Raw genomic sequence first — 21219 nt, forward strand, 5'->3', positions numbered from 1 at the left:
TACTACATCAAATAGATTTCTGTGGCGATTTCCTATCAGGATTTTCATTATACATCTACAGACAAGCTTTTTAGCGCGTCATGAGGGACGGGCGAAAGTTACGTCATCCTGATCCTCCTGCTCCTGGACTGTGAGCTGGGTCTGTGAGGCGTGAGCAGTGTTCAAACGGCTCATTTAAGTTGGGCAGGTACTTCGATAGACACATCAAAGGGTACATTTGTTGAATTGGGTCAACGTCTGGAGACGCTCGCAGTCCGCTAATCATATGAGTCGGGTGCGTGTTTTGACCTCCACCGAACCCCTGAGACTGACTCACCGAACCCCTAGGGTTCGATCGAACCCAGGTTAAGAACCACTGTGCTATAAATAGAGCTAGAATAGAACTAGAGCTAGAATTAGAACTAGAACTAGAGCTAGAACTAGAGCTAGAAATAAAACTAGTGCTAGAAATAGAGCTAGAATAGATCTAGAGCTAGAATTAGAACTAGAGCTAGTGCTAGAACTAGAGCTAGAATTAGAACTAGTGCTATAAATAGAGCTAGAATAGAACTAGAGCTAGAGCTAGTGCTAGAACTAGAGTAGAACTAGAGCTAGTGCTAGAATAGGACTAGAGCTAGTGCTAGAACTAGAGCTAGAAAAGAACTAGAACTAGAACTAGAACTAGGACTACAGTGAGAGTTAGAACGAGAGCTAGAACTAAACACTGTTTATTGTTTGAGTAGATTTGGAAGGAGCCGGACTTGGTGACCCGGTCCATGTGTTGACAAGCGCTCCGCTCCCAGAGCTCTCATTATGGTCGCTCATGTTCGAGATGACACATATCTGACTGCACCCCACGGATACGACTACCCACAATGCACCACACAGAGGTCTGCTCTGATTGGCTCATGCATCAGTCATTGTTTAAAAAAAAAGTCCTCCAAGAAAAAATCTGCATGAGATGAAGTGAATTAGTATGTGGATTTTGAGTTTTTACTGAGCTCATTTAGTCTGATGAGGTTTTTAAAGCTCCAATATTACACAAAAGTGACCCTTGCGAGCTTTAATCTATGTTAGAATGATGTTACCTCCTCAAAACATACCTGGAGTTGTGTTTTGTCATGTTCACACGTTTGAGTAACACTTTATTATTAGCCTGTGTACATCTCCAAAGCTCAAAATGCTCTGCTCCACCATGTGATGTCATGAAGTGGCAGTTTTGAAATCCTTTACCTTCAGACTGGACATTCAGGGCTGAGATAATCTTTTGGATATGTTGGGGTCAGTATTTCACATTTTCTACTTGAAATAATGTCTGAATTTGGAAAATACACTTTATAAAATACACTTCTATTTCCAATGAGGTATTTTGGTGTCGGAGCTCCCTTGGGAATTGAAGCATTAAAAAGTAGAAATTGTCTTTATCCCTGTGAATGCTATGTTAACAGAGCCATGTGTTTGCTCTAAACATAGTTTGACCCTAAAATGTGTCCAGTGGTGGTTTATGGACCTAAAAACTGAGCTGGAGATGTCAGATTTTTACCTATGACATCACAATCTGGGAAAAATACTAACAGAGAATTTTTGAGGCGCAGACACACAACTTTGGATGAATAGATTCATGAAACTAGAGTGAATGAAGCAAAGTCCAACTCCAGGAATGTTTTTGACGAGGGTACCACAGTTTAACATGGCCAATTTTATAAGCACAAATATCTGTGTATAAGATTGAGAAGAAGAAGGAAGAGAGGGAGAGGAGGAGGAAGAAAAGATGGAGGGATGGAGGAGAGGAAGAGGAGGAAGAAGAGAGGGAGAGGTGGAGGAAGAGATGGAGGGGAGGAGAAGAAGAGGAGAGGAGGAAGAGAGGGAGTGGAGGTGTAACAGAAGGAGAGGAGGGAAAAGAGAGAATGAAGGGAGAGAGGGACAGGAGGAAGCGAGTGAGAGGAGGAAGAAGAGAGGGAGAGGCGGGGCCAGTCATGTGTGCTGCGAGGGGGATTTCTGAGCTCAGATGTGCCCTGGTTTAACTCCCTGCTGCACGCACACACACGCACACCCCCACACACATACACGCGCACACACAGAGACTTAAGGCTACTTCCTCACAGTACACATGTTGATGAGAGTGCAGTCGATGACATTGTGCTGATTTCAAAAATATCTCTTGGTTTTATTTTTAAACCTCACACAGCAAAAACACAAGACAAGATTTTTAAAGCCACATATTATGGGACATTTGGGTTGTGCATGTCTGTGTATGTGTCCTTACCTCCGACAGTGTCCAGGTCTCTGTCCTGGAGCAGGCCATAGTCGTCCTCTTCTTCCCCCAGGAGCAGCTCTGTGTCGGGGCCTGGGCTGTGCAGAGGCTGGGTCCTCATGATGTTACTCAGCTGGACCACCTTGTCCTTCTCTGGAACTGAGGAGACACAGATATACTACTATGAATACACACTATAGGGACGACAGTGGTGTACTCAGTTAAGAGGAGGACAGAGAATCACAGGCTCAGTTCCCATCACACACTTTACTGTCCATAGGTCACCTGGGATCCAGAACACAAGGAAAAAAGAAAGAAAACATATCACAGGGGGGTGAAAAACATGGAGGATTTTTGCGCTAAGCACTAAACTGTTCATCTGAAGACAGGGAAATGTGATTTTATTCAAAATGACGGTGACCAATGAGCTCCTTCATTTCACATGTGTCTCTGGAATAAACAAATCTGATTGGATAATTGTGTTTTGTTCTAGAGTGACAGACTGATCCCTCTGTATAAAAAAAATAAAAAATACAGAACTCAGTCTGGACACATCAGGCTAGTCCATAGAACTCTTCATCTACACTGCCTGGTTACAGAAAAACAGGGCCATTGTAATAATAATGTCAACTGGAAAACTATTTAGCCTCATTTGATACTTCTGTACTACTGTGTCTTAGAGCCTGCACTGCTGTTCACCTGACAGGTTGTCCTGGGTACACTGAAGAATGGGTCAAATGCAGGTGACAGAATTCAAACAGTAGAATGTGTATATGTAAACAGTTGAAAGAAAACAGTGGAATTTAATGTTTTGAGAAACCCAAGTGATATATTTATCTTCCATTTTTAATTTTGTTGGTGCAGTGTTACCAGAGCACTCCTTCAGGAGGGAGGTGCAGCTTCACTTTCAAACCACACATGTAAACTCACAGGCTCCAACCTGCTTCATCCAAACAGGACAGAAGGGTACACCAAAGCATGCTGGGAAATGTAGGACAGGAGGCAGAAATCAAAGCAGAGGTACAGTTATGATAGATTTAATTACTGTGCACTTATCCAATTGGCAGTAGCTGTGGTAGCAGTAGTAGAAGTACCAGTAGTAATAGTAGTAGTGGCAGTAATAGTAGTAGGATTGAGACTACATATCTGGAGTATAGCCACTTAAAATTAAAGTCTCTGTACCTAAAAACATGAAAAACAGAACTAGTTCATTTTAAACAGTGAGCCAAAGTTATTCCTCACTTACCTTATGCATTCAGAGCATTTTAATTACTCACCATGATGAGTTTATAAGCACACAAGCAGAGCAAGAGAGAGTTTACTGTCATGGTAAAGCTAACAAAAACTAGCATAGTAACGCACACTTCCTGTTGCTTGTACAATAACAAACAGTATAATTAGATGCAGACAGTATAGCATATCTGTACTGGACACATTTTAGTCAAAGGTTAAAAAAAAATGGGTACAGGAGTTTTACAAGAAGTTGGTGGAGCCTGTTAGCTTTGAGGTTTGACAGGCAGATGATTGACAGGTGGAGGGCTGTGTCTGATGGTGGTGAAGGTAGGTAGACCAGATAACTCCAAGCAATACACCATTGCTCCCTATGTATTCCTTGGACTTTACTCGTTCAAGACTTGGATTTCTGGGGAAAGGAGGAAGCCTAAGCCAAGTCTGTGGTTCATTATTCACTGTACTGCTTTTGTAATGATGCTTGTACTGGCTCTTCTACTGTGTGCTAGTTGTATTTTATTCTACAGAGTTCCCATGTATCCAGATATGATTTTGCATGGTGAATGCCTCTGGATTTGCTAATGTTTTTATGGGGTCATGACTGAAATCTATTCTATAAATGCACTTCCTTTTATAATTCCTCTCCTATATAAAACATGAAACCTTTAGATTTTTTGTTATAAGTGAAATGACTTCTTAACAATAGACTATCTGTAATGTCACGTTTATTTTATAATCCCGACAGTTCCATTCAGGAGGGAGGTGCAGCTTCACTTTCAAACCACACATGTAAACTCACATGTAAACTTTACACTGGGATTATGTTTGTTTAAAGCAACAGCAGGGAGTCTATCACACAGAAACACCAGCCCAGAACAGGATTAATATGAACACAAATAGTGTGTACTGCAGGAACAGTACAAGCCTGTGCAGACAACAGAAGAAGAGAGGAGTCCTGCTTGTGTAACGAGACAAGGTCTGACCTGAGGCAGGGTCTGACCTGAGGCAAAGTCTGACCTGAGGCAGGATCTGACCTGAAGCAGAGTCTGACCTGAGGCTATGGTGTTGGTGTTACGGTGAGAGAGTTTAAAGAGGAGAGGGGGAGTGTACAGTATGAGAGGCAGTATGAGAGGGGAGGGGGAGTATACAAGAGGGTGAGTGGACATTATGAGAGGGGAGTGGGAGTGGACAATATGAGAGGGGAGGGGGAGAGGACAGTGTGAGAGGGGAGGGGGAGAGGACAGTGTGAGAGGAGAAAAGGAGTGGACAATATAAGAGGGGAGGGGGAGAGGACAGTGTGAGGGGATGTTCATATGAACACAGAACAGGTCTGAGGCCATGGACTCTGAATGCAGATGAAGACTGATGTAGATGTACTTCGGACAATATAAACACAGGGGAGTCGACAGGGGGAAACCAAGGGCTCTGTTGTCCCGGACCCCAGGTTCTAAGGGGTCCAGAATTGGGAGCTGTGCCTATTTATTACTATTAGAGGATGGCCCATGTGAGGTTTTCTTGCCCCCCAGATTTCTGTCGACGAGCCTGAGTACGCCTATGGACATATAATAAATAAACCTAATCTTTTGGGGAGAAGCACATGAGTAAAAATCTGATCATTAAAAAGCACAGGCCTTTAAAGGTACATTGTGTAACTTTTCATGTGGATATTCGTCACCTTCTCTTCTCCATTTAGATATTATTGCTTTACCTGGGGTAATTATTTACCCAACTCAAGGTTAATAAATATCTTGTCACCTGCTCACCTATATTGAGACAAATGAATTTCCATTACTGTGGAACTACGCAATAAGATTCCACGGAGACACACTACATTAGAGCAGTGCACCTTTTGAATAGAATCATATTTATGAATGGAACAGAACAGCGCCTCCCACCCCGCGTAATGGAAGTACATTTGCCAAGTTTATTTACAGCACAAAAACTTCAAGATTTCACCTTTCTACGAGAACAGACTTGAGCTTTCTTTTATGGCTTTTTATTGTAGCTGTTGCATTGTGGGTAGGTTAAAAAACTCAAAACAAACAAGAGACAGCTGTAAGCATGTTTGAATTCAACTTTACACTCATGTCTTCATTTAGTGCTTAGAACCAAATTGTATTGAATTATTTAACTAGAGATTTTTTTTACATTTGTTTTGACCAGTGCAAAATCAAAGCAATATTTTTAATGATCCTTTTACATAATCCTGCATTTTAAATATTTTAGCAGAACATTTACCAAACACATGAAGAGTGTCACTTTTTAAGAACAGAAGTCACATTTCTACATTTCAACAATATTTTTTATATTTGTACAAGTGCATCAAAGATAACCATGTATGTCCTCCTCCTCTTCCTCCTCCTGACCACCCTCCTACTGTTCCTTCTCCTCCTCACTGCTCCCCCTCCTCACCACCCTTCTTCTCTTCATCGCCCTCCTCCTCCTCATCGCCCTCCTCCTTCTCCTCATCACCCTCATCCTCCTCCTCCTCACTGCCCTCCTCCTCTTCATTCTCCTCCTCACCTTTCTCCTTCTCCTCACTGCTCTCCTCCTCCTCATCATCGCCGTTCTCCTCCTCCTCATCACCCTCCTCCTCCTTATCGCCCTCCTCCTTCTCCTTCTCACCGCCCTCCTCATCACTGGCCGTCTATCTCACCAGTGCATTTGTTTGAGGTTTTTGCACTTTGTATGAGCTGTGTCCCAGTTCGACATCTGCATCTCCTCCACGGGCCACAAAGGCCATGCCGAAATAGGACAGGCCTACGCAGAGTCTTTGCGCTTACATTATATCACTTACTTTACGTCGCTTACGTTATGTCGCTTATGTTATGTTGCCTAGCAACTGTGACAGCTGCTGACTTAAGTGATGTGTGGTGCATGATGGGATATAGAAGTGAGTGAAGTCTTCTTGGATGTGCACTTCGGCCAATCTCCATGGAAACACAAGGCACATTTGTCGGCCGCATTTGTGGGGTGCATGAAATGGGACAGGCCTTATCGCGTCGGAAGTGACGTAAGGGCCCTTTAAATGCAGCAGTCAAAGTGTGCAGCCAATGACTGGAACACCGCTATGGTTTGAATTGAGAGAAGTCCATCTCTTTATTTGTTCCTGGTGGGAACAAACTCATTAGAGAATTGGTTCCACCTGGGTGCAGCTGAAAGGAGGGGCGAGCAGGAGGCAAAAAAGCACAACATTTTTCTCAGAGAAAAAATGTACTGTATATTAAAAGTTTGAAAGCTCTAATGAGCGCAAGACCTATACTTTTATTTAAAACAATTTCTGAAACTTTGTAAACAAAGTTATTAAAACATTTCACAAATTCTTGCTTTTTGGCCTTAAAATAAGTGTGCTATGGATATTAGTTAGCACATAGCTGGTCAGCCGCTGCGTTGGCTTTGAACTCTTAATATTTGAATTTTTCTATAGGAAAAAATTAATGGAAAATTTACTTTCAGAACTGACGTGGACTTGGAGGTGGGCAGGGCTGTTGAGTCTCATACAGGTTATCATGTTGTTGTTGTTGTTGTCATATTAAATGAGAAAAAGTTGGAAATATGTCATTTTGAACTAAAACTTTGAATTTCCATTTGGATTAGTTTAAGCAGGTCTGTAGAATGACAGCATTGAGAGAAAAATGTCTCTTAAATAGCAATGCATGGAACACACATTTTATAGCTTCTGAAAACCTTTTGCTTTTTTAGCTTCAAAAACAGATCCATAGATGTGTTGCGTCTGAGCATGTGTGAGTGTGAGTGAGTGTGTGAAGTAATATGGGACCTTTAACACAGTCTGAAGAGAAGCTGTCCAAGTCTGCTCTGACACAACTACACAACAGCTCCGTACTCCAGAGTTATTCAGGCCTCACACAACGACTCCATACAGCAAAGATATTCAGGTCTCACACTGCATCAGGAACTGAAGATGAAGATGTTTGAAGTTCTGAACAGCCTCCACCTGTCTGACATCTGCTCCCTCTCTCTCTCTCTCACTCTGTCTCTCTCTCTACTCCAGCTCTCTTTATTTCCCCTTCTCTCTCTGCCTACTCCAGGGTTCTCTTCCCCCCTCTCTGCCTACTCCTAGTCTTTCTCCTTCAGCTCCTCTCTATTCATGTGTTCTCTCTCTTCCTCTCTCTTCCTACTCTCGTCCTCTCGCCTTCTCTTTTTCTCTCTCCTTTACATCACATATCTTGTAGGGGCTCCAACCTGCTTCATCCAAACAGGACAGAAGGGTACACCAAAGCATGCTGGGAAATGTAGGACAGGAGGCAGAAGTCGAATCAGAGGTACAGTTATGATAGATTTAATTACTGTGCACTTATCCAATTGGCAGTAGCTGTGGTAGCAGTAGTAGAAGTACCAGTAGTAATAGTAGTAGTGGCAATAATAGTAGTAGGACTGAGACTACATATCTGGAGTATAGCCAAAGTCTCTGTACCTAAAAACGTGAAAAACAGAACTAGTTCATTTAAAACAGTGAGCCAAAGTTATTCCTCACTTACCTTATGCATTCAGAGCATTTTAATTACTCACCATGATAAGTTTATAAGCACACAAGCAGAGCAAGAGAGAGTTTACTGTCATGGTAAAGCTAACAAAAACGGTAACGCACACTTCCTGTTGCTTGTACAATAACAAACAGTATAATTAGATGCAGACGGTATAGCATATCTGTACTGGACACATTTTAGTCAAAGGTTAAAACAAAAATGGGTACAGGAGTTTTACAAGAAGTTGGTGGAGCCTGTTAGCTTTGAGGTTTGACAGGCAGATGATTGACAGGTGGAGGGCTGTGTCTGATGGTGGTGAAGGTAGGTAGACCAGATAACTCCAAGCAATACACCATTGCTCCCTATGTATTCCTTGGACTTTACTCGTTCAAGACTTCTGGGGAAAGGAGGAAGCCTAAGCCAAGTCTGTGGTTTCATTATTCACTGTACTGCTTTTGTAATGATGCTTGTACTTTACCCCATACAACTGACTCATGTCACTGCAGGGGGTGTGGTCTATAGATATATCTACTATACGGCCAACATTATCTTCAATTATAACATGTCAAATATCAATCGTAACTTATTATTCAATGCTTAAAATGCAAAAACAGAGAAATTCAAGTGTTTGAGTCTGACCAGGCTCTGCTGGGTGAGAGGCTTCTGCTATTGTGAACAAAAATATTGTTAACATTATTAAGTAACGTAGACACTCTGACACCAAGACTACAAGCTTTTACAGTACTTTAAAAACGGTTCTAAAGGAACACATGCTGCTGATCCAGGAAGAGCCAAGAGATCTGCAAATACTAGATACACCCAAAATTGGACGCTCTATGATCCGGTTTCAGAGCCTCCTGCATCAAACAGGAAGAAAAGGGACTGACTCACAGGCAAAACAAGCAGATGGAACTATGCAGAACATGATCTCTGACAGCACTGTGGCTAAAACTTTCATCTCACCAAGAAGCTCCTGGCTTTGACTTCTGAGGAGATGCAGGCCTTTCTATTTAGAGTTTGCATGTTCTCCCTGTGTCTGTGTGGAGTTTACATGTTTTCTCTGTGTCTGTGTGAGGTTCTCACTGTGTCTGTGTGGAGTTTGCACGTTCTCACTATATCTGAGTGGAGTTTGCATTTTCTCCCTGTATCTAAGTGGAGTTTGCATGTTCTTGCTGTTTCTCTGTGGGTTTCCCCCAGATTTCATCGACCCAAATCACTCACTAGAATAAACCTTAACCTCAGCCCCACTTCAGACTTCCAAACTTGTCCTGTGGCCTTCACTGAATAAAGGGTTTTATTTCTCTCTCCTTTTCTCAGAAGAAACATTCATGAACCTCTTTCAGTCTCTGCAGCTCAAATACAAAACACAGCACATCTCAATACAAAACAAAGCACATTTTCTGGGAGCAATTTTACAGCCAAAACTATAAATGTTCCGTGTGATCATTTCCATATCCTTCCAACTTCCAACCTTCCAATCTTTGAAGTCCATCTGCCATGTTTGTCCGTCTGTCTGCCCTAAGACCCGCCTCCACATGTCCATAAGTCCCGCCCCCTCTTTGCTCTCCCCAGGATCCACATTCCACACAGACTACAGCAGATCCGTACTAGCTTACTGTAGCTCATGACTCTGTTAGCCCCGTTCTGAGAGGAGGAGGAAGAAGGAGGAGACAATGGCTTCATATTTGTCCTGATATTAACCATCTGTTGGAAAGAATGTGATTCTGGTCCATGGAAGTCATTTTTTATTTTAAATTTCATGTGACTCAACTATCTCCCCAAATACGACCTGTTTAAGTCATGTATAGTTTAACTGATAACAACTCTAATACCAAGTTATTCTTAATTACAAAACAGGTGTTCATGTTATAATTTGTTGTTTTGGTACAAGACAATTATCCAATCAGAAAGCAAAATGAGCCTCACATGACTCTCTCATTTGGGTTGTGTGTTTGAATGCTGATATCCAGTTAGACTAGAACTAAATACTGAATCAACTTTTTTGCTACTAAACTGTGTATAAGGCATTTATGACTTTAGTACAAACTAGGTCAATTTGCAGCTCGAAAACTGTCAAAAAGACACCTGGCAGTAGGGGCGGAGTTTGAAATGTGGATAGACCAATCACACTGCTCCTCATATGTCCAGACCCTACACTTCCTCCTGCTCCCCTTTAGTCCTCCAGGCCCCGCCCAGTTTAGTACCTGTATTTGTAATGTGGTTATGGGCGGAGTTTATGTGCTCAGGCCGACTTTAACATGACTATATGACTGGCTTAGGAGATAATGGAAGGTATACAGTAGTGAGTCTACCTGGTTGAATTTTGGTTGTTATTATGAACATTTGTGGGCTGAAGGTGTAGGCAGATGGTTCCATGCATGCCCTCTCTGCTCCAGTGCACAGGAGAAGGTCTTTGTTCTTCTGTGCAGCTAGTGTTGGCACTGGTACTTTGTAGTTTTGTTCTAAATGTGCTCCGACAGTTCTGGATTTCATGAATATTCAGTTCTAATTAGAATGGGAAACAGTGTCTTTGGGGAGGATCAAGGGTTGGGCATTCGTTTCAGCAAAAAAATAAATATTGTAGAAATTTAAAAAAGAAAAAGTCATTTGGCGTCTTTTGAAGATTTTGTTTCTGACAGCTGCTGGCAAACCTGAGCCTGTGAAAATTCATTCTGGCAAAACAAACTTGGCCCTGCCTAAGATGGCGACCAAAGTGACAGAAGTGATTTCAACAGAACACACTACGCACTACACAGGAACTTTACACAGAGAGAAAGTATTTCACATAATGACCCCATTCTAAAAATAAGACAGGGTTTGACTAAACCAGGACTAACTCAGGTCCAAATCAGAATGAAACTAAAAAGAAATCCGGACTAAAGCAGGGTATACATAATCCAGTGCTTTAAAAAAAGGAGAACAAGGGCTAGGAATGAGCTGTATCAGGTATTGTTCCATGTTATTGGATCAGGTGATATCCTGGTTGGGCCTTTAACTGAATGTACTATTTACAGGCTGATATTGGCCCAGAGCATCTCATAATGTATGAAATTTTTTTTATCCAAAGCTTTAGTCTGATGTGAAGGAGAAGTAACAGTTACAGAACACTATTGGATCTGTGTGAAAGAAATGAACTATACTATTGAAGGAAATAAGAGCCATTCTCTCTCGCTACTTAAAGTTAAAGTTAAAGTATTGACATCGGTATTGGAACTGAAAAGCTGGATTGTGCATCTCTAGATCCAATACTGGAATTGTCTTGGTTTGACAAAGTCAAAAGACAAAGACAAAGTCCACCACTGCCCACCCTCAAGATCACACCTTAAAGACATCACCATGTAACATGTTTTATAAGTTTCACTTTCGTTTTTGATGCTCTGAATCTCCCCTCCTTTTGCTCTCTGCGCTAAGTTACTCCCCCTTCAGAGCACTATCACAACACAAATTGCATGCCTCCCACTAATGAAACTACTACACATCACATCAGGTTTGTCAAGTTGCTGTGTACAGTTTTGTACCATGTTTTTGTATATTTATGGAGAATTTCATGTGGGAGCATGGGTGACAGGCTTGTGGGAGGAGCCTTGTACAGGCTCATACTGTAAGTAGGGATTGAATGCGGACCAGGGGAGATCGCTACATTACTAATTTTTTTGATGAGGGAACATTATAACATGGTAGAAAGCTCAGAAAAGTTGATTTAGCAGAATACCTCTTCTTTAAACTGTGGATGAAGGAAAACCAGGTCTGTGAGCACCTTTAGCAGGTCCTTTCACTGCTCTATCCATTTTTTTTTTTTACATTTTGGAGATCAGCATCTTTGCTATGAACCTCATATTTACACTGTAACTGCTACTTGTTCTCATTAATAAGCCTGAATCAATCAGGTTTGAGTATGACAGCTTCCCATGGCCATTTTACACTTCTCAAAGTGAAAAACAAAACACTCAGATATATATTTCAACATGACCCTGACAAATGATTACCATACTGATACAGAACAGTGAGCCGCGATGGGTTTGACAGGCAGTAATGACAGCAGTGAAGGGGCCATGCTAACTGAAAATATATAAATAAAATATAAAATCAAACAGAGTCGTCAGGAAGTGAGCGGCCTGCTTCAGCTCTGACAGCCTCCCCCGAGAAGTCTAACCGTCGGCAACAGTCTACATAATCAGAAATATAAAAATAACGCTCATGACAGCTGATATTTATACTTCCGACACGTCTTACTCGTCTTTTTCTGCTTTTGAAAATGAAGCTTAAGATGAAATGCTAATTAAGAGACAGTAATATTTTATCCTGGTTCAAGCTTTATTTCTTTGATTAATTGTATTTTTTATTTTATTTTTTACATTCATTATGAAATACTGCCAATAATTTGAGCTATTTCACCCAAGAACAGAGACTATAACAGACAAATGTGCTGAAATAAAGACAAAAAAAAAAAAAAAAACGCTGTATATAAACAATGATTCATTTATATAATATCTCACCAACACTGTTTACAGAGCGGGGGCGGAGCTCTGACCTGGACTGTTTATAAAGTGGGACGGGGCTCTGACCTGGTTTACAGAGAAACGGCGGAGCTCTGACCTGGACTGTTTATAAAGTGGGGTGGGGCTCTGACGTGGTTTACAGAGAAAGGACGGAGCTCTGACCTGGACTGTTTATAAAGCGGGGGAGGAGATCTGACCTTGACTGGGGACGTTGTTGGACAGCGGAAGGTGGAAGCAAAGACTGAGACCTCATCTATCACCTTCACCGAGGTGGTTAAAACTCCACGGTGACTCCAGATGAGATGAGACACGTCGTAAGTGTCTTAAGTCTCTGGATGTTGTGGGTCTTGGCTGACACATCGTGGGACAGTATCGCTGGACTGGCAGACCAGGGTGGTGATCCCTCTGTTTAAGAAAGGGGACTTGAGGGTGTGTACAAACCACAGGGGAATTACACTCCTCAGCGTCACCGGTAAGGTCTGTTTCAGAGACTGGAGAGGAGAATCTGACGGACAGTCTAAGCTTGTATTCAGGAGGAACCGTGTGTTTTCATCCCATTCACAGAACACTAGACCAGCTTTATACTTTGCATTTATTTCACGATTGTGTCTGTAAATTAAGATATAAACATTAATAACAGACAAATGAGGTGCCTGCTTTCCCCAACTCCCGCTATAGCTGCTAGCCTCGATGAGCTTCATTTGATTGGAGCAGAACGCTATGGCTGACGTCCTACTTCCTTAGTCCACTTCTATTATACAGTCTGTGGAGTATTTGAATGGTTTGAGAGGAGATTGGTTTAGCGAGAGCCTGACAAAACAGTAATAAATGAAAGGAAAACCATTATTTGAACCAAGGAGTGTGCCGATATCATGCTAGTTGTTGTTAGCATTACTATGAAGGCAAAACTCTGATCTGCCCTCTGACAGTTGTGACAAGCACTTATACGGGGATTACTAGTGTTGGCCTAATACAAAAATTTCAAACTCTATTTCGATACTAAGAAATAGGCTTGATACTTAATACCAATTTCAAAACCACAATGCTAATAGAAACACTCTTTATTTAAATTATAGAATGTGTTTTTCCACATGTTCTGTTACAGCTCAAAATCATTCTAAAGCTATTCTGGAAAAGTTCACTTCTGTCCTGTCAATGGGACTTCTTTAGTACTGATACCTGCTCAAATGAGTATCTAGTTTTGATACTAGTTTTATTATCGATGAGTATCTGATTTTCGACACTTGATAACCCTAATGAGCAAATCTGTAGCTTTTTATTCCTCAACAGTTCAGCCTGACCTTGGGGACATTATTACCCATCCTAATCCCTGCTGCTCTTATCTTCTGTTCAGTGGACATGTGTGAACCAGGTTAACTCACTCTACACTCTGCTCTGTCTGTTAGCACTAGCTCCTGACAGCTGAGCCAGCACTTCCACGACCTACCCCACCCTACTGTGACCGCCTGCCCTGTTACCACTGCCCCGGCCTAGGCTCAGCCTGATTGGGAGCGGGCAAGCATGAAATGGAAGTCAGGTTAATATTGATCCAAGTGTTTAAGGCTGTTTTAGGTTCTGTGTCCTCTCATTGTCTCCAGGTCAGAACCAGCACTGAGCTGAGTAAGGACAGAGCTCTGTTTCTTCTTCATGGTGTGGTTTAAATATGGACCAGAACTAAAACATTTAAAATCACACGTTTCCATTTAAATAGTACTTTGCATTAAATCCAGTTGATTATTTCCACGTGTGTCTTGTGTGTGTGATGAGTTTTCGGTTTCTCACAAAGCAAACAGCATAATGAAATGAAATGGAGAATGTTTGAGAGGCTGAAATGCTACATGCAGGCTGTTTATGTTCTATAGCTTTATAACACATGTTTTGCATTTATACTCCCAAGGGAACTAAAATTGCCATATATACATATATTTGTTTTTACATAACCAGGATTAATAAGCAATAAGCAATAGTTAAACAACAAGTACTGTGATGTATGAGGATGTGCAGGAGGTTGAGAGGTACTGGCTAGATGTGGAGAGGTAGCTGAGCAGTGGGGCTATAAGCAAGCCCACATGAGCTTGCTGTCTCTGCCCGCAAGCAACACCAGAAAAGTGGAGGGTCCAACCCTTCTCGAGGAGTTGGGTACCAGAAACCAAGCTGTGTGTGGAGGTATGGTATGCTTTTTTTTTTTTTTACAGGAACAGTGCACAACATTACATTGACCTTAAACCCCCCCAAAAACCAAGAAAGATGTATGGTGCCAGGTTATAGCAAAAGTACTAATTTCCACCTGTAGTCCCTGAACAGGCTGATATTTAAATGAAAGAAACAGTTTGGTGTAGATGGATGAAAGACCTGTAAACATATTGTATATACATCTAGTACAGGGGTCGGCAACCTTTAACATCCAAAGAGCCATTTGGACCCGGTTTCCATGAAAAAAAAACCAAAAAAAAAACCAAAAAAAACACTGGGAGCCGCAAATATTTTTTGACATCTAAAATGAAGATAACACTGTATATATTGTTTTGTTTTTTTGTTTTTTACCTTTACGCTCTGTGTAAACAACTATAGTGTGCTTATGACAGGGGTCCAAAACCTTTTTTGCACCACGGACCGGAATAATGTAGGTTTTATTTTCACAGACCAGCCTTCTACGCATGGCAGATAAATATGGCAAAAATAAGATAAGTGCATAAAAAATACAACTCACTATACTGCTGAATCAGTGGGAGCCCTGCACTTGTTCCTTTGCGATGAGATGGTCCCATCCAGGAGTGATGGGACACAATGACTCCCGCATTGTGTTTATGTCCAGTCTGCTCCGCAATTTCTTTCCAAAAACTGTAAAAGCTTATCTTTTAATCCAGGGTATTTAGTCTCCATGTACCGAAGCAGTTCTGAAGGTTCCATTGTCTCGTTCACTTTTCCCGTACATTACGCAGAGTGGACTCTGCGCGTGAGACTCACCTGTAGCGACAAACCCATATTTTAAGTAGGACTCCTGGTATTGTCTGTTAAATTTAGCTTTCTTTTTCTTGGAGGTCGTAGGCTCCTCTTCTGACTCCTTAGTTGGCCTTTTCCCCTCTGCAAACAACTTCTGCAAAGACTTTTGTTTTTGCTCATTTTCACTTGCTTGTGGACAACTCTACTTTTGGACAATGTGTCTGATACATTATACGTGAATACGTCATCACAGAGGACAACAGCAGATCTAGCACAGATGTAATATACTCACCATTATATTAAATAGATTTCTGTGGTGATTTCCTCTCAGGATTTTCATTATATATCTACGTACAAGCTTATTAGTGCGTCATGAGGGACGGGCGAAAGTTACATCGGAGAAGATCCTCCTGCTCCTGAACCTCTACAGAGCGCCTGGAAATCGTTGCTGTGTCTTTATGCAGGACTGTGAGCTGTGTCTATGAGGCGTGAGCAGTGTTTGTTTTTAACATTTTTCACCAAGTGTGACACTTATTTTAATCAGCGAAATATACAAAAATATATTATTTATAAAATATATATTTCAAAATCACAATAATCTTCCAATTTCAATTACAATAAAAAAGAACTAACACAAATAAAAAAACACTTCAGTTAAATACTTAAAATGTATTTTCCCAAGCCACGCAGAGCTAAGGATAAGGATGAAAGAGCCGCATGTGGCTCTGGAGCCGCAGGTTGCCGACCCCTGATCTAGTACAACACAATATTTATGCCTGTTTGTAAAATACATTGCTGTCTTAACTGTCTTTTGTAGATTTAATGTGAGACAGGAATTCTGCAGCCAGGCAGCAATCTTTTACAATTCCCCTGTTAATTTCATAGCCACTTCTACAGCGTTTTTCCCATGAGTGAACAGAACTGTATCGTCCGCACACATGATGCCATTTATATTGCACACTGAGGGGAGATCATCGATGTACATACTGAAAAGCAGATACCCTAATATAGAGCCTTGCGGAACTCCCATGGTGCAGTCTTTAATGGGGGACAGTGTGTGATTTACTCAAACACACACTGTTTCCTGCCACTCAGTTATGATATAATCTAATTAACTGTTTGATTAGACAGTCCAAAATTTGATAGTTTCCTTAACAGGATACTATGAGAGACAGTATCAAAGGCCTTTTATAGGTCGCAAAAGACCGCTCCTACCACCCCTCTTAGGTCTATATTTGATTTAATTTCTACAAGGAAGTAGGAACAAGCTGTCTCTGTTGAGTATTTTTTCCTGAACCCAAATTACAAAGGATTTTTTAAAAGTTTTGGTTTCGAGATGTTCTATTAGCTGTTCTGCTACGGCCTTTTCATAAACTTTAGAGATGGCAGGGAGGATCGTTATGGGCTGATAATTACTGATTTCTCATTTGTCTCCTGACTTAAATACTGGTGTTACGATGCCAGTTTTTAATGCACTGGGAAATATACTATCATTTATTGGCTGATTTATATGGAATAAAAAACACATTTTGATGATTATTATTTTGTTGTTGTTCCCTAAATCTTGTTTTATTGAACTTTCTTGCAACTAATGTAAAGTTATGATCTGACAATCTAGTTACCAAGTTATATGTTTTGACTATCCTTTCAGGTTTATTCGTATTGGTATTGGTAGATTTATTTATTATTTGTCTCATTTGGAATGATTTCATTGTTTCTTTGAGTTTTTTCTTTCGTGCTTTATCGAGCCAATTTATACTGAAATCGCCCATAAGTGGGACCTCTTTTCCTTCAAACATTTTAAGCATTTTAAATAATAAAAATGTATTTGTGACATTTGGGGGGTGGTAAATAGTAATTACAACAAAGGACATTTCAGAAAATAGTGTAATTGTAACTCCTACACATTCTAATGCATTGTTCTTTAGATAAATTTCTTTACTTTGGATGTTGTTCTTCTAAATCAAAACCCCTTTCCCCCTACCCTTCCCCCTGTTGCGTCTGTATGTTTTATATCCAGAAACAGTGAACACAGATAACGGAGTTGTTGGTCAAATCCACGTTTCTAAGAGACAAAGGTAGTCCAGGTTTGAGTCCGTTAGTAGATGCTCAAACTGTTCAGTTTTTGATATTAGGCTCCCTATGTTTATGTGTCCTCCAAAAATTCCTTTCGGTTTATTGATAGGATTCCACAGGATGTGGGCGTGATTAACAGTTTGAAATAGTTTAGTCTGTTGTTGTTTCAGTGACATGTTAGACTGTAGTGCGTTTGTGGGTTGCAGCTGTAGCGAGATCATGTTTGTCTGTGTTTTATCAAACTGTTTATCTCTCCTTCGAGGTATTCCTGAGAGGAGAGCGTCATGTAATAGTGTCGACAAAGTGGAGTCTACCTGGGGTTGTTCCTGTAGAATCACAGGTGAATCCACAGGTCCAGGGTTTAGGTGTATGTCTCCACATCAGAAGAATCATGCTAGCTTTGTTGTGTGTCTGCAACATCCTCTGTCTGCTCTGGCGCTGTGTGTACGGGGCAAACGCCTTTCCTCTGTGCAAAACGTGGGTGAATAAAATGGAACCTTCCCAAGAAGCCAGCCAGCTACCATACATTGGTGTGGTGAGAATGACCACCATATACAGAATCAAGTTCAGAACACGAGATAGGTGCAGCACATGGAGAGAAAGGCTTTATTTTAAAGTGTCCATTCAAAGCAATGTAATCAGGTGTCTTCCTAGGCGTTTTTTGGAAAACAGGGGCAGGTGCACCTGCTAAGCTGCCACACCTTGCTGCCATCTTGTCTCAAAAACACATACCTCCTCGAGGTGAGCCCACTATATTTAGCTACTAGTGGCTGCTCGTAGCTGTGGTCAGAAGGTCTTTTGTGCCTGTCGTGGTGGCAATCCCCACACCCGGTGGTGGCCTTGTTGGCTTGTCGGACTCCTGAGGCAGCTGACAGGTGCTGTCCGGCCAAGCGTGCCACAGCTCGTGCGGTCGCAGAGACAAAAACTCAGGGTTGAGTGGGTGGAAAGAATAATTTAAGGATCTCCTCAATCCCACCATCACATCTTCCAATGAGGAAGAAGAGGCTAGGGACCTGGAGGCGAACTCATCCACCCTGGCCGAAGTCACTGAGGTGTTTAAAGCTCCTCAATCTCATCCAGGGGTGAATGAGATCCGTCTCGAGTATCTTAGGTCTCTGGATGTTGTGGGACTGTCTTGGCTGGCACACCTCTATAACATTGCGTGGCGGTTGAGGACAGTGTCTGTGGAATGCAGACTGGGGTGGCGGCCCCTCTGTTTAAGAGAGGGGCCAGAGGGTGTTCCAACAACAGGGAAATTACACTTCTCAGCCTCCCTGGTAAGCTCTATTCTAGGGTACTGGAGAGGAGACTGATAGTCGAACCTCGGATCCAGGAGCAGTGTGGTTTTCGTGCGGGTCACGGAACACTGAACCAACTATATATTCTCCATCGGGTCCTTGAGGGTTCAACCAGTCCACATGTGCTTTGTGGATCTGGAGAAGGCATTTGACCGAGTCCCTCGTGGTGTCCTATGGGGTGCTCCGGGGCCCCTAGCTAAGGGCTGCAGGTGGTGGGGTTCAGGTAGTGACCATTCAAATCAGAGAGAATACTTCTAGGTTTAAACCAGCTGGATTTCAGCACTGAAACTTGCAATCCAAAATTGTCACGTGAAGCTCAGCTAGCCATTTTATCAGTATTAGCCTTGTTACCTGATTTGAACAAGTTTACCTTGTACCTGGGGACAGAGATAGGCCACAGTTACATACAGGCCCCTGTCACTGTTATAATGTTTATTCATTTATTTATTTGACAGGGACAAATAATACATAAAATATAAATGTGATTGAGTCATTTGAATACCTTTGCTTTGAGATCACACTGCCCTTTAACCAGTAAACCTTAACTTTACATTTGTTAGTGCTACCACAATGACTGTGCAAAGTGGTTGACCCCTACATGTATCATTGATTAAGAAAATAAAACGTGAGTATGTCTCCGTGGGCGTGTACCGGTAGAGGCAAAAACTGTTGTAGATTGGAGCAATGATGTTTTCAAAACAGGAGAATAAATATTAAACAAACATGAATCAGTCCAAATACAATTTCAGAGGCTCAAAGAGAAGGAAACAAGTCAATTTTGCACAATATGTCTTCAACCACCATCCACGACTGACCAGAATTAAACCCTGAGCAAAGTCCAATGCTCCCATTGGCTGTTCCAGGACTGGCCCAGTGGTGGTTAATATCAAGAGCTGGTTCTCTGTTAAAGTTGGTGTTGCATGACATTAGACAAAATGGACACACGTTTAAAGCCATCTATGAACCTTATACGAGGCTGCCCTAGCCAATCAGCAGAAGGCCCAGTAAAACTGAAGGCTCATTTAGCTGTGGATATGTGCGGAGAGCTCATAAAACAGCCAGGTAAAGTGCACGTGTCATGTTAAGTTCACTGCGCTCATAAATAACTCTGATCATAAAAACGTCAATTAGCTCGTGCTCTGCTACATGCTAACATCCAAGCTAACGTCCACACACAGCTTTTATAGAATGTTCTACTGGCAGTGCTCGGCGTGTGGGAATCGTGTACTGGGATTTTCACAACTAGCGCTGCACAAATGAAAAGCAGCTATGCTAATTTGGGCGCTAGTGTGGTTTATATAAAACAGCAGGGTCACATGGAAAATGCTACAAATACAGTTCTCACAAAGCAGGACCATTACTGAACTATTATTTCAAAACACATGGTTGTGTCTGGTTCAAATTGTTGTTTTATTGATTCTATTTGAGCATAGCAAACCATGAGACATTATATGTTTATATAAGATGATGTAATGTGAGGCCAATTTTGTATCCACTAAATGTTAATGTTAATTGTGGATAATTATTTTTGTGCGACTGCATAAAACGTCTGTTTCACATTCTTCAAAAATAAATATGAAATCAAAATCAAATACAGTGGTCCCTCGTTTATCATGTTTGTTACGTCCTAAAAATAAGCCGCAAAAGGCAAAATCTGCAAAGTCAGCTTTATTTTTTATAATTATTGTATATGTTTTAAGGCTGTAAAACCCCTCACCACACACTTTATACACTTTACTCAGACGGGCATAAACATTTTCTTACATTTTTATCTTGTTTAAAGACTCTCAAAGTTCAAACCTTCATAGGTGTCTTTGTTGGTGCAGAACATTTCATCGACATTGTGGGTTTTGTCTCGGAGAAAACTTGCAAACATAGAGCTCTTCAGAGTCACAATGATAGTGATTGAACATTTAAGTAAATTTGGCAAGCTGAACGCATTCTGTACTGTACAGGAAACATAGCACGCCTTGCCTTGGTCAAAGTGTTGAACATCTGAGGAATGCACAACAGACTCGACAAGCCGCGTTTGAAATACACAAGTGAAAAAGAGTCTAAATTCATAATAACCTTTAAACCTTTAACCTTTTCACCCTCAGCATAAAAACAGAGATTATAAAGACAATTAGGGTGCAGCAGTACTTGTGAAAGTGCTTTAGTGCATCTCTGTATGGAATCATGGACCTGAGAGCAAAGCTCTGTTTGAAATTGCTGCTTTGAAATCTGAGATCTCTGTACTTTGATGGAAGAAGCTCTGTACGCTGATGGGAGGGGCTCTGTACTCTGATGGGAGGAGCTCTGTACCCTGATGGGAGGCGCCCATACTCTGAGAAAAGTGCACGAATCTGATAGAATCCTGTGAGCTGGCTTAAATTAAAAAAACACATATACAGATAACATGATACATAGGGAAAGATTAATCAAACCCCTGTATATCCTGTCTAGTCTTAAAC

The 21219-nt window shown here is 41.4% G+C and overlaps 1 protein-coding gene across 1 annotated transcript in view; it reads right to left on the reverse strand.

The window, feature by feature from the left end:
* Positions 1 to 21219, reverse strand: part of LOC117379826 (neurobeachin-like) — a 398145-nt gene that overhangs the window by 150166 nt on the left and 226760 nt on the right. Inside the window, 2 exon segments of the mRNA XM_055226208.1 lie at positions 445 to 455; positions 2246 to 2392. Coding sequence (XP_055082183.1) covers positions 445 to 455; positions 2246 to 2392 — 158 coding nt within the window.

Source organism: Periophthalmus magnuspinnatus, chromosome 13, assembly GCF_009829125.3.
Source record: "Periophthalmus magnuspinnatus isolate fPerMag1 chromosome 13, fPerMag1.2.pri, whole genome shotgun sequence".
NCBI classification, from domain to species: domain Eukaryota; kingdom Metazoa; phylum Chordata; class Actinopteri; order Gobiiformes; family Gobiidae; genus Periophthalmus; species Periophthalmus magnuspinnatus.